General features: G+C 44.7%; 4 protein-coding genes across 4 annotated transcripts; 1 reads left to right on the forward strand and 3 right to left on the reverse strand.

Moving 5' to 3' along the window:
- Positions 1–1873: 1873 nt before the first annotated feature.
- Positions 1874–3161, reverse strand: AOL_s00193g75 (uncharacterized protein; the record flags this gene model as incomplete). The annotated part of the gene is made up of 6 exons (XM_011128686.1): positions 1874–1883; positions 1943–2060; positions 2120–2210; positions 2271–2389; positions 2475–2639; positions 2993–3161. 6 exons carry the CDS (start codon positions 3159–3161, stop codon positions 1874–1876), a joined length of 672 nt encoding a protein of 223 aa, XP_011126988.1.
- Positions 3162–3950: 789 nt separating this feature from the next.
- AOL_s00193g76 (uncharacterized protein) lies at positions 3951–5048 on the reverse strand (the record flags this gene model as incomplete). The annotated part of the gene is made up of 3 exons (XM_011128687.1): positions 3951–4564; positions 4670–4742; positions 4872–5048. The coding sequence occupies 3 exons, from the start codon at positions 5046–5048 to the stop codon at positions 3951–3953; spliced, it is 864 nt and encodes a 287-aa protein (XP_011126989.1).
- A 2088-nt stretch (positions 5049–7136) lies between these two features.
- On the forward strand, positions 7137–10219 carry AOL_s00193g77 (uncharacterized protein; the record flags this gene model as incomplete). Its single annotated transcript, XM_011128688.1, has 6 exons — positions 7137–7844; positions 7905–8165; positions 8222–8425; positions 8492–8710; positions 8769–9030; positions 9087–10219. 6 exons carry the CDS (start codon positions 7137–7139, stop codon positions 10217–10219), a joined length of 2787 nt encoding a protein of 928 aa, XP_011126990.1.
- An 821-nt stretch (positions 10220–11040) lies between these two features.
- On the reverse strand, positions 11041–14013 carry AOL_s00193g78 (uncharacterized protein; the record flags this gene model as incomplete). The annotated part of the gene is made up of 3 exons (XM_011128689.1): positions 11041–12585; positions 12854–13889; positions 13982–14013. The coding sequence occupies 3 exons, from the start codon at positions 14011–14013 to the stop codon at positions 11041–11043; spliced, it is 2613 nt and encodes an 870-aa protein (XP_011126991.1).
- Between the last annotated feature and the right edge of the window lie 43 nt (positions 14014–14056).

Here is a 14056-nt window from a genome sequence, read left to right on the forward strand (position 1 = left end):
ACACGATAAGCGTCTAACATATCATTTGTTCGTTTGTTTTCTAGGTTCTTTTCATAAGTTGTTTATTTCACATCAGGGTTTTTTTCTTCCTTTTTCTCTTAACTTTTGCGAGTTGGTGTTCTGGTTGGTGTTTATTTTGGGCTCTGGGAGGAGTGGATTCAGGATTGATACGATAACGATTTGATACCCTGAAAGCTCCTTGTCTCTTTCTCTCTTTTTCTCTTTCCTCATCGTTGATTTCATGCATCAATGCATCTTTTCATTGTATAACATGCACCTTGCACATCATTCCATTCAACATAATTTGGCTACGTCCCATAATCATGCCCTTTTCAACATAGCTTTTCGATTTTTTTAATAGTCTTTCGTGTACATGACGCGCACATTGGTCGAACAAATGGTTTCCTATTCCCTTTCTTCGCGAATTCACCATTTAATTTGAAGCAAGCTTCAAAAACAATATGTCTTATTACGTTCGACTCATAATCTCCAGCGAGTTTTTTTTTTTGGAATCATATCTGTCTGTATCTTATCGGGGAGTTACATTCTCAGCATCTTGGTTGTTACTTCTTTTTTTTGCATTTGTAACTTCGAACGGCCTTTAAGTTGAGACTCTGGCATTCCATATCTCTTTTTTTTTTCGATCAATTATTTTAACTCAGAGTATATATATAACTCAAAAAATAAAAAAAATTTTCAACATTGAATGAATTTGATATGAATTTCATGTGCATCCTCGTAGATTGAGAAACTACTTGTGATATATATCGTTACGGTGTAATCTTCGAATTCCAAGTTATACATAATAAATATCTCGACAATGCAACCTGGCCGGCGTCGCGTCACGTCTATATGTAAAACTACCTATAGACTTCACGATATCAAATGCCTAAGTAGTTAATTTACAAGGCCGAGGTGTACATGTTCGAATTCTGTACACTGAATTACAATTGGGATTAATTTCGAGAAGCACATAAGTCAGGTCCCATGCATAGGGCGCACGCACACACGCGCATATGCACGTGCGCATGATGTGAAGTGTAGCACTGCAGGCCGGAAGCTCACATCTAGCTGATACCAATCGATCCAGCCTAATATATATAATCTCTAAATTTCGAATCGAAACGGCAGGCCGAAACCATCGTGATATCATAAAGCTTGGTCTAGATTAAAAACAAAAGGACTTAAGAAACAGGAGTAATAAGAAAGTAAAGAGAAGAAGAAAAATGAAGCCACAAGAGAGAAGTAGGAGAAGAAGAAGAAGAAAGAAGATTCATGTTATCATAATAGGATTTCCCCGTTTCTTCTTTTCTTTCTTTTTTTCACGCTTCCTTCTTCGACGACCCTGCCTTTCAATCTTTAAAGGTCCAGAAAGAGGAAGGAAAGAGAGAGGCGAAAAGGTCGACAAGATGTGGGAGGCGTGAACGCCTGGATGGCCAAGTATGAAAAACCTAGCGGAAGTCTACTAGCTATTTGAGTATCAAAAGTAGGGAATGCACAAAATGAAGAAAAAAAGGGAACTGTGAGAGAGCAGTAGTGACCTCCTCTTTCCCATTTTTCTCCTTCGATCGTAAAAAAAAATAATATTATGTCATTTTTCTATGCCTCCTTATAGTTTCCCTTCCCAGTTCAAGCAAAAAAAAAAAAAGACAAAGGGAAAAACAGGATGCACAGGGCAATTCTCTAGATTCCATATTCTTCAAGCGTTTGACATATGTGGAAGTTTCGTTCTCTTTATTCCTTCTCTTTCTTTTCGTTCTTCTAGTATCTTCTCAAATTAAAAGGAGAGCCAAGGAAAACAGGGAGGCGAAAAAAAGACGGATAGAAGGTTAAGAATGCACCGTCTATCTTGCGCCAGGGGTACAGAAGATGTTTACAAGTCGCTATTTGTTTATGTTAGCGTATATATATTTATACTAGTGAGAAGATTTGGGTTGCTTACGCATCATCTTCATCTGGGAGAGGGGCGGCCTCAGCATCCTTCAACTCCTTGTTCATTGCTGCCAACTGTTCTTGGCCAATGAAGACTTCTGGTGCGGCAAGGGCGATTTCGGCGATGACTGTTTATTTTGTTAGCGGGGTTTTCGGATATCTTTGAACTATATGAAAGGGACCGTACACTCGAGGGTTGATTCTCCAGAGAGCTTTCTTGCGAGCCACAAGAATGGTTTTTCGAAGTTGTAGTTCGACTTAGCGGAGATATCGTAATACTAATCCGGGATGTTAGACACTCGGTGATTATTTTTGGTTTTGTAGATGCGTATATATACTTGAAGATTCTTCTTCCTGTGGAAGGTGATAGTCTTCGCCTTGACTTTTCTCTCCTTTACGTCGACTTTGTTACCGCAAAGCACGATTGGGATGTTCTCGCAAACACGAACGAGATCACCTGGATAAAGGTTATTGACTTAGTTCTTTTGTCTCTCCGTTAGGAATCTGGGGGGGTGCTAGCTAGCTAGCGTAAAAATACGTACGGTGCCAATTCGGGACGTTCTTGTAGGTAATTCTGGAGGTGACATCGAACATAATGATACCACACTGGCCGTTGATATAGTATCCATCACGGAGACCACCAAATTTCTCCTGACCGGCAGTATCCCAAACATCGAACTGGATTTGTCCGAAGTTTGTGCTGAAGCCTGTTGTTTTTCGGAGGTTAGAATAGGAATCTTGTCACGCCGGTGGGCCACCATAGGCCGAAGAGCGACTGGAGGGGTAAATATGGGTGGTGTATGTGTTGGTTTGCCAAACCAAAAGCAGCGAGCACCACCTCAACGAGTGAGAGACGAGAAGAAAAAAATTTAAAAAAAATAAAAATAAAAAAAATCTGACGTCGCGAGGGGAGCTGGCTGATCTGACTCTTGCTAGCTGGACATCCGGGCGACCGTGACACGGGTCGAGTGGGTGCTCGAGCGGTAGTGAGAGTGAGAGAGAGAGAGAGGTCGGACAGACGGGAGGTGGGCGTGCTTTTATGTGAAGCCTGGTATGATACCAGATGAACTGGGGGGAAACTTGCCTAGAGGATGGACTTCGACACCAAGGGTGGCGATGTATTTCTTTTCGAATTCACCAGTCAAGTGACGCTTGACGAAGGTGGTCTTGCCGGTACCACCGTCTCCGACGAGGACGAGTTTGAAGGTGGGTGTAGCGGCGGTAGCCATTGTAGTTGTGAATATGTCTGTTGTTTTTGGAGTAGGAGGTTTAGAAACTGGGGCAGGAAGAAACTAGGAGTGTATGGTGAGAGGGGGGGTGAAGAGGATGGGAGATGGTTTTGGTTTGTTGATTTTGCTGGAGGAGAAGAAGTTTAAAAAATTTTGGAGGTTCGCTTTGGGAAGCTCGGGGAGGTCCCATCCTTGCCCCTGACGCAGTCGAGAGCGGCAGCATTTCGGGGGAAGAACGATGGAGTAGACACGCGACGAGAAGGGCAGAACGTACATTTACGATGAGAAAAGTCTATTTTACTTGAGGTCGGTGATGATTATGAAGATGTTCAGAAACTGAAGGAGATGATTAGACGGCGGTGGTGGTTCTGGGCGATGAAGAGAACAGAATCTTATATGAATGAAAGAGAGGGAATTTTTCCATATAAAAACGGCCCCCGCGAAGGATCCAGGCAGTCCCGGGCCATGGCCCAGGGCTGCTGACTAAGACGTTTGCTCGGCTTGATTTCTTTCCCACTGGCCACCATGACTATAGCCATACTATTGCAAGGCTGGCCGTGACTACGTTCACGATCCTTACACATGAGTAGTGTCCCATCTGATTTGAAATCCTCGAGTTCAATCGTAAATTTTTATAGTATTACTCCGAAGGTGATAGTGGCTCCTAGTCATTACTTAATCCTTTTGGGAGGCAAGTGAGGAAGGAGGAAAAAAAAAAAACGGTGTATACCATAAGGACGAATCGAAGGACATATGAACTAACGCCGGGATCAATGCTAAGTTAAGTAGTCATGCCAGGCCAGTCCGATCAAGAAAAACAACAGGTGTTCCAATGCATCCAAACGAGGCGACCGGTAGGCGGCAAGGAGGCACGATTATAATGGAAGCAAGTGACATCCCAGCATCCCTCGACCACCCCAATCTCGTCGAGGTGTCAACTGCAGCTCCAGATCCTGCTCCCCATCGCCAATCGCACGGCACACCAGAACCGATATGATTCGCTGAGTAATACGCATGAGTCGTCGTCGTCAGTTTCAAAACTCTCCCAACAAGCCTGCAGGCTGCATGCAGCTGGGGGAAGGATGAAGGTCTCACATTTTCATTCTGTTGAACCTCGGCAGCAACTTTGGCTAGTTTTTCATGGTTCAAAGCTCCTACCGATCCAAACCTCTTTACCTTGTCGCCCACTTGAACACCAGCTTGTTCTGCCGGTGACGATGGAGAAACCTGGTCAACAACTGCAAATACCGCTTCGATTACTGGTGTCTCTGTCTGGGGTGCTGTTGTAGGTGGTGCAGCCGAAGTCGACGATGAATCCGCGCTGGTGGATGTCCCAGTTGGTTCGGCATGGTGTGCATGAAGAGCTTTCTCAATCTCGATCATCAAGGCCTTCACATCGTTAACTAGCGGAATTATACGCGCTCTCGTGGTTCGAACTTTGACAATTCAGAAGACATTCCAGTCAGAAACCCCTCGCCCGGAAAGCCAACGGTTCAAAGGGAACTAACTTTGTGCGACATCGATGTCATCCCTTGGATATCCATCAAATGTTGTCAAAGGCGTTTGCATATTGGCTCCATGCTGGGACGAGTATATTAAAAATCCCGGAAGGAAAAGGGAAAGAAAAGATCAATTAGCTGTAACATTCCAGAGACCCGACAGAATTATTCTGTGATGAAAATGGAAAGGGAAGGAAGGGATCCCCCGTACAGTGTCTAGAACAGCGCTGAGAGCACTTATTTCTGCCTCCAGAGCGTCTTTTCTTTTCATGAGAGCTAGAATGCGGTCTCGCGACGAAGTGCCGTTTGAAGCAGAAGCAGAGGAGGTGTTTGCAGCCTGGCCGCCAACGGAAGGATTGTGAATGTTCGCCTCCATCGGTCTGCCCATGACATGTAATGCTATATTATGCTATGTTATGTTTTTTGGTGGTATGAAGCTGAGTGGGTATCTCTCTTAAGCTTCCTTTTCGACTTCTAATTATCAGATATCGTATACCAAGAGGCCGATGTTATGGGGGTGGAGAGAGGTCGAACGCGAGGGAGGATTCGAGGAGAGAGAGATCGAGAGTGGAAGATCTGAGAGAGAGCTTACGAATGGATGGGTGAATGAATGAATGAATGAATGCGTGGCTGCCAAACGTCGGCAACGCGAAAACGACAAACACCATCGCATTTTCCAACATCTCGCAGTACTGAGGACTGGATACTAGCCATAGTTGTCGATATCACGGAATGAATTCAACTTCAACGATAAAAAACTTTTTGCTTCATTGCCACTATCTTAAGACAGACGCTACGGAAGGGGAGAAGTCGAATGCTCGAGTCAATGGACAGTGGCGTGTGTATTTATTTTGGATCGGTAGCAGGCTGGTTGACCATTCTACTCTAGTCCTGTTTGGTCCGGTTCGTGGCATTGGCGACGTCATTTGGTGTCAGGAATGTGTTGCGAAAGGAAATTGAACAGTTTAACAGCCACCTTGAGGTGGAACACTGCATTGTCGATTGCATATCCTGTGTATACTCCGACCCTAGCGCGTGTTTTAGTGATGATGGCTGTACTATTATTGTTGGGGGCGGTTTCAATTGCAATTCATCTTCAAGAAATTGGTCCCAGAGCAGTTAGAGTTTGGTCAGTCCCGTCTATTTGGGGGATCCGGATTTTCCAAATGCAAGCGTTACAGACACCAGGTAAGTCTTTAAAGTCGTTAGTAACATGCTTATTTTAAATTTACATACATACACTAACAGGTACTTAGACCGACTAACTGACTGACTGACGTTGACGGCCACGTTCTTTCGCTCCTGCGTTCAGAAGAGAGAGAAAATTACGCCTGCCTGGCGCTCTTCAAAAAGCAGTCAGTCGACCCGATAAGAAATACAAGACTGGTACTTATCACGCCTCTTACTCGCCGAATCAATTGTGGACCTCTTTTTTTTTGTTTTCGAAGGAATGAAGTCCTCACCTCCGTTCACCGCCATCTTCATTTCACTCGGTTCGCATTGGGATTGTGATAAACAGTAAAAATCAATCACTTCTGCAAGTTCGATTTGGTTGCATACAGTAAATTCTGAATCCTGGGTCCTGGGTCCTGGATGCTGGATGCTGGATGCTGGATGCTGGATGCTGCAGGGTATGTAACAATCCCCCACTCCCCCCTCTCCCTTTCTGACTTAAGCTTCCTCCATAATCATAATCATCGCCATCATACATATGTATTGTGCCCTTTCCTTTCCTTTATTCTGCTACTATTGTTATTGACAGCCTTATACTTTCCCTACCCACTTAACTATTCAATTATATATTTCCCAAACTGCCTCTTACACTACCTAAGTACTTATATTATAGACAGACCCACTGGCCGCATGATCAAAGGGATATATGTATAGGTGGCAGTGGTAGCATATAGGACTGTTACGGCACTCTTGTTACCAAGGAGAGGGAGTTATACGCTGGATACCTCCTATACCATCTACAACAGAGGAGGGCTCTTGGTTGTGGCTGCTAGCCTGTGTCTAGGCGCCACTGCTTGGTTGGCCGTACATACAGACGTGATATCCGATCTGATATGTGCATGCTGCAGCTCAAACACCACAGATTCAGTTCCAGAAAAACACTCGGATTCCCAAAACATTACGGCCACGAACGCATAGGGACCAAATATTTCCATTCCTCTTTTTTTTTAACTCTTCCTCTCGCTCTCATATCCTTCTCCTCGAGAAGGGTCCATATCCCTTCGCCAATTGCATTGATGAAACACCCGCTTCGCCAATAATTTAAATACTATCTACTTGTTCACCATTCCACTCGATATTCTTTACCTCATGCCGGCCTTGAATCGTTATCGTTAGTCCCGGATTTCAGCTTCTTCGACCATAGCTACTCAGTTGGCAGGTTTCTTTTTTTTGAGTACTTATTCGGGCCGGAGTCTGAATCCATATGGTTAAACATATATCTTCGTCGTCGTCATCAGCCACCATGGGGGAGTCGTCGGAACATCTGATCCTCGATACCAGGGACTTTGTTCTCCAAAGTGACTGCGAGTCCATGATGACAGCAATGGATCCGGTTACACCGGTTGACAGCATCATCGGAGACCAGCCTGCACCTCAGATTCTTGTGTCACAGGATGGGGACAACTTCGTCGATGCACCAGAATCCATTCGGAGACTGTCCTTCTCTACAGAGGATAGTGGCGATCTACAATTCAGCAGTCTCCCAACACCCAAGTTTAATACTCTCAGGTCTTGCTCCTCAGGCCGTGGAAGGAATGGACGTGGTGTCATGCTGCGGTGGATGAAGAGTCTTCGTGGAAAGTCAAAGCTCCCGCATATGCATTACGACATCTACAAAAGTCAGACAGCTAGGAACTCTGTCCATGGAAATCTTTCAATTGCGCCTTCTGCAATGACAAGCGCCACAAAACTCACTGGTTCAACGAATTTTTTGCAAAGAGTTGGCACTGCCACCGCATCTAGAATGTCACTATCATTCTACGGTAGTGTTGCGGGCTTCTCGGGGCGGGGTCCTGTCGATCAGTTAGATTTAGATCTAAGAACAGAAGATTCCCTGGATGATACCCTGGACATCGCTACAATTGAAAGAGCGCAGCAAAGATGGAAAATCTTGGCCGAAATTGTCTTGTCGGAGGAAGAGTATATAATGGATCTGAAAACCATGATTTCGGTAAGCAACATAAATATTAATCTACATACAAACCGGATATACTAAATACCTATATATAAGGCTTTTACTTCCCTAAAGGACGCCGTTGCACCATCCACCGACGTACGAATCAAGCGGAGAATCGTCGATAATATGACCGATCTCCTAGAGTATCAGGAAAACTTCCTATCAGAGTTGTTCACTAGGCTACCAGCATCTATCGCATTACCCACGAGGCCCGTATTTACCAATGGCAGCGCATCTGAGGTTCTAGTACCATCTTATGACAATCTGGCCGATCCGTCACTCGTTAAATCTTTGGCAGATGTCTTCGAGTCAAGAGTAGGGTTCCTGCTCTCCCTCTAAGCCTTTTGAAGTGTGTGGACTGATCTTTGTAGATGGCATTCTTCTTTGCGCACGTCGAATATGGTGCAAATTTTGAGACACTCCAGGAACTCATTAATAGCAATCCATCTTCCCCATTTCGGTCAAAATCTTGGGAATCGGGATTCGAGATGTTGGCCAACGCGGTTTCCGCAGAATGCAACAAGGGAAATTACCCTGGCAAGAAGGCTGCGACTCTTTCGGATCTCATCATTAAGGTAGGCCTCTAGTTGCTGTTTATAAATGGATTTTAAATGCTGAAATTTTTTTAAAAAAATTGATAGCCAATCCATCATATTTGTCGATACCCGCTGCTTCTTAACCGACTTTTGGAGGTCACACCGACCATCGATGCCCCCGAAGCCAATGAATCCCTCCAAAGAATCATCAAGGCAATCAAGGATTTAGGAGGCGAGCTTAACAGTGTCCAATGTAATAAATCTGGCGCTAGAGATCAACTTGAAAAAACATGGCTTCTGCGTGAGATGATCAGCCTGCCTAGGGTACGTCCACAGTCCGACTAAATTGTGCCAGTGAATTTTTACTAAGTAAAAAACGCAGGAAATTGATTGCCTTTCGAACCGTGTAACAGTCGACAGCCGAAAAAGTATACTTCGACATCTCGGGCAGGTTTTGTTATGTGGTGTTTTGCAGGTTGCGTATTCTACCAATGACGGCCCGACTGCTCGATACACAATCGGTTCACTATATAGGACCCATCTCTTGCTTGCTAGACCAACTGTCGATCCTGCGACGCAGAAGGCTGTCTGTTCAACACTGTTCATGGTCCCGCTCGCCGCCCTAAAATCGGATGATATCCAAGGTAAACTTCAATACCATAGAATAGCCCGGATTAGGACTAATCATTTATAATCATAGACCGATCTCTGCCGGACACTGAGTTCTCCTGGAAGATCAATTTCAGAAAAGCAAATCGGCTATATAGAATTCGTATCTCGGCGAAAACAGCTGAAGACGCTGAGGTCTGGAGGTCTAGTTTATCTAATTGCATCGATAGGATCACAACAGATGGCAATTCTCCGACAAATCATCTCAGCTATCTGCCAGTTGATATTCGGGCTAGGGAAAACGATGACAAACCGTCGGTCATAGATCTGAAGGGACAATTCTCACAAGCTAAGAGTCAAATTGGGATTCTGCGTTCGAAATCTCAGCCACTAGGGATGTTTTCTTTGGGGCATAAAGAGGAGGTGGAATCCACAGAGCCTCTGGTACAACCGGTCTATAACAAGTCTCTAGAAAAGATTTTGCGAAAGAATACAGACCTAGAGAGACTGTTGACGGATAAGAGAGAGGAGGCTGTTTCTAGACTCTGGCCAGAACAACGGAACACTCTCGAAAATCTATACTCACATGTCATCTCAACTGATATACTATCAGGACCTGTCTCCAAGAAAGATCCTCCACGGCGGCTGAACACCCTGTCCACAAGGTCTATGTCAACCTCTTATATCGAGGAGAAGGGCTTGATGAGGAAATTGTCTCTCACGGGGATTTGGCAGTCTAGGAAAAGAAGCTATACGCCTACGAACGGCGAAGGATCGGGCCAAAAGGGCCGCCCATCTCGACTTATTATTCCCAAACGCTCGGGAAGCCTGAGGCCGAAGAGAAGCAAGTCAGATCACTTTGGAGGACCGCAGACCTTCGGCCGGCATTTTGGGCGATCCGGTTCGCATAACACAGTCCCTCGGATTCGGGAAGAAGATGACAAAGAGAATTGGATTTTCCAGACTAAACCGCCAAATCGCCGACGAAGTTTGCTACAAAGACTTTCGCCCGAAAGGTATAGTACTCACTCGACAAGCTCTACAGAACCCTCAACACCGGGTTCGACTGCCCCTGTTTCGCCTATTACTCACACTTCCTCGTTTTCCGACAAAATGACCTTTGGAGCCGATTTTGGGATTTCTAGCCATTCATTATCATCAATGCATGGTCGTATTAAGAAATCTCTTCGTGGCAAAACGACTCTGAAGAAGCTGTTTTCTTAGTTGAAGTCTGCACCTTCCTCTCGTGATCTAGCCATGGTAATATTTGTTTGGTTCAGCTTTGGGAAACCCTATTTTTCTTATTCCCTTCTTTTTCTTTTTCGACTTTCTACTTTTCTACTTTTCTTTCGTTGGACACCGGATTACCTTTTTGCGGGAAAAAGCATATTTTCTTAGTTTCCTTTCGCTGTTGTCTTTCTTCTTCCTAGCCCGCCATCGTTGTTTCAGGGCTTTTCTTCTTGACGATTGATGCTGGATTACTTCTTCAACCAGTTCACAAAAGCGGGCGCTTTTTCCCATTGTTATATATTGGCATTCTTGTCTGGGAACAGTGAAAATACCTTTCTTTTTTACTTTTTTAATTTCTCTTTTGTCCGACATGCACGGTTTATCGACTGCAAGAGGTTAATGAAAGCGATGTTTTCTTCTCTTTGGAATTCGTTTTTCTTTTCTGCTACATACCCTAGTATGTATATTTTTTTTATGTTATTTGTACGACGGATATCTGGTCATGTCTAGGAATTAATGCTCTGAAGAAAATCATGCAAAGGGACGAAATGTAAGATACGACAGAGATGCATGGTGCAGTTGATTTTTTTTGTTCCTTTCTACTTTGAGGTTTATGAATTGTACCCGTGCATCCGTTGTAGTTGGTTATCAGGTTTTTGACTGGAGACGCTTGTATAATAATGAAAAGCTAGCATGAGCAGGGAAAACAAAGCTGTGGAGTGTTCCAAGGTATGGGACGGCAATGGGATCAAAAGTCGAGCTTCTCCATCCTAAAAAAATTGATTATTTCTATCAAATCTCATGGTGATCTAGTCCTATTCTTCTGCATCATTGTCATCGTCGCCACCACTTCTTCTTTGAGCGCCAGCTTGCTCCCTAGCCATCTCCTCGATATCGAACTTCTTCCTCCCAGCTGCTCCACTCAACTTCGCAAACTTAACGCTCTCAACTTGTCTGCCTACTTTCTTAGTGAGTCTTTGAATTTCTTCTTCTGCGTCCTTTGCCTCCTCCTTAGCCCACTCTAACACTAATGGACGGCCGTGTAAATGTGTATGCCTTAATGCCTCCATAGCATTCTCGGCTTCCCGTACACTCACGAACTGTGCAAACCCAAAACCCCTAGAAGTCCTATTAAACTTCTTAGGGACCCTAACGCTCCTAAGTTTTCCGTACTGGCCGAATAAGCTTCTAATCTGCTTCTCAGAAACCTCGAAGGCAAGATTCTTGATGATAATCTTGGTACTAGCTGCATTTTTTCTAAGATCTGCCTTTTTGCGTTCTGCAGCGGCATCGTCTCCTTTATGTGACCCTCTGACTTCAAGCTTATGCCCATCCAAAAAGTAGCCATTCGTCGTCGCTGCTGCAGCGTCCGCGAATACCTTGGATTTGAACTCCACAAACCCGTAGCCCATACTCAGATACTTCCCTACATTCTTAGGATCTGGTTTCATCTTGATCCTCGCCGCCAAAAAGCCTTCTAGTGGCGAGAATAAATCTTTAAGCTTCTCTTGTGGAGTTGCGAAACTCAAATTCTTTACAAATAGGGAAAATGTTTCACCGGGTATGGCTTCAGCATCATCTGTGGATATTATATCCTTAATTGAAGGTTTGGCTATATTACCGGTTGTGGGTGTGACTTCTGTCTGTTTCGTTGGGTCTACGGGTGTGGTAAAGAGATCTTCAGGCGCCTTTTCGACTTTAAGCATAGAATCTTTGAGCTTTCTGCCATAAAGACGGGTAAAGGCTGCTCGACCACTCGGTTCGTCTGAAAATTCAACGATGGCGATAGTACCCGTCGGGGGCATCAAAACCCTTTTCGTTTCACCAAACTCATTGCATAAAGCACGAAGTTCATCAACGGTCGTTCCGTAACCAAAATTTTTGATCAATATAACTTTATCCCCACGCTTCTTCTTTGCGAAAGCAGCGAGGTTTATACCGTGCTTTTCAAAATATTGTTTTGTTTCTTGTATCACTCTTGTTTCCGCGTGTGCTTGTTTCACGGCCGCGTCTGAAGATGTGGGATCTAGAATATCTGCTTTGGAAACACCGAGACGGTCTGCCATTGATGACATTACGGCATTGATGTTCATGTAAAGGGAGTTCCATTCGAAGTCTGACTTTGAGGCATTCCGCTTTTTCAGGATTTCTCGCTGCTTTTTGAGAGGCAACTTGGAGAGGGTGAAGGAATCTAGCTGCGTAGTGCGTTTGGCGGTTCCAGGGAGGATGTGGAGGGAACGACCTTGGAAGATCGAAGTGTCTAATGCTTTGAAGGCAGAAATGGCAGAAGACGGGGAGGCGAACTGGACGTAAGCAAACCCTTTTGGAGTGTGTGATTTTGAATCCATGGGGAGATGAACCTTTATGATGACTGTTAGTAGGGGTTTCAAAGAGCGAAAGGGTAAAATGAGTGTATGAAATGAGGCGAGGGAAAAATTCTTTATCAGACTAATTTACTATCTATGAATGGGATCATCATCGATGGTATCTTTTGATACATCGCAGTTGTCCCTATCTAAGGAGGATATCATCATATAAAGAGTAGTTGCGGGGATAATTATGTGTAGGGCGTGTGGGTATGTGATGTAGATGTGAATGTGAGTGGAAATATAAAAAGGGATGTCTCACCTCCTCAAGTTCTCCAAATGGACTGAACAGTTCTTCGAGTTCGGATTCAGTGATTGAATATGACAGGTTCCGGGCGAAGAGGCGACCTGTTTCTTCAATTTTTTCAACAGCTAGATCAAATTCAGATTTTGGAGCCTCCGTTTCAACCCCTTCGAGTTCGGGAGCATCTTCCATTTCTGCGTCATTGTCTATACCGCCCCATTCGTCTAAGGAGCCTTTTTTAATGGCTTCCTCATTCGTCGGGGGCTCGACTGTTTCCAGTTTGTTGCTGGTCATGGCTTTTAACCAATCTGCATCGGACAGACCAGTTTGGGCGGCTACATCTGGGAGGATCTCTGGGTCTACCTCAAGGTCCGCTTCGACGGCAGGTTCCGTAGACTCTGGTATTGATTCTTTAGGAGCAGGGATAGGTAAGGCGTCTGAAGTGTCCTTTTTAGACTTCTTCTTTTCAAACCTTAACCCAGAGAGATCCTCATACTCTTCTTCGCTCTCATCCTCAGGAGGTTGGGCGATTATGGGCTGTTCTTCATTGATGATGGCAGTCTCGTTTTCCCAGATCTTGGTATTCGCTCGACCTTTCATCAGTTGCATGTACTCCTTATACTTCGGGTCATTCTCATCAAGGGAATTTCCCTTGGTGTCTTCAGGCTTCTTGGCCTCAACAATCTCATCACGTTTCCGTTTGAGATTTCTAGCCTTGGCGGTAGGTTCGTCTAAACTATGCTTCTTCGCGTAAGCGGAAGAGCCCGGAGTATTCGCACTCCACGGGCGAGAAAGACTGTCATCCTTCGTAGACTTGGCTAGTTCGACGGAAAGCCTTGACGTTTTGATGTAAGACCGGTCAAAGTACTTGACAGCGGCATTAGCTTGTTCAGGAGTCTTATAGCCAATAAAGGCTATTCTGCGCTCAGGGAGATAGCGACAGTCTGTGATTGTGGTGGAGGAGAGGGTCTGAAAGTGGGATTTCAGAAGGGCAGTTGTGAAGTTGGTGGGAGGAAGGTTTCTGATGAAAATGCGGGAGGATGCTGGCTGGCGACTGTGCACTCAAAATGTTAGCAGATGTTGCTGCCAGTACAATGCAATAAATAAAGAAGGGAGAGAGGGGGAGGAGGAGGAGAGATACCATACGTGCCAGCAGGAGAGAATTCCTCGGTAGTCATTTTTATGGTGAAGAATATATTTTTTGAGGTTGAGGTTGAGAAG

Source organism: Orbilia oligospora (genome assembly GCF_000225545.1).
Source record: "Orbilia oligospora ATCC 24927 unplaced genomic scaffold scaffold00193, whole genome shotgun sequence".
Taxonomy (NCBI): Eukaryota; Fungi; Ascomycota; class Orbiliomycetes; order Orbiliales; family Orbiliaceae; genus Orbilia; species Orbilia oligospora.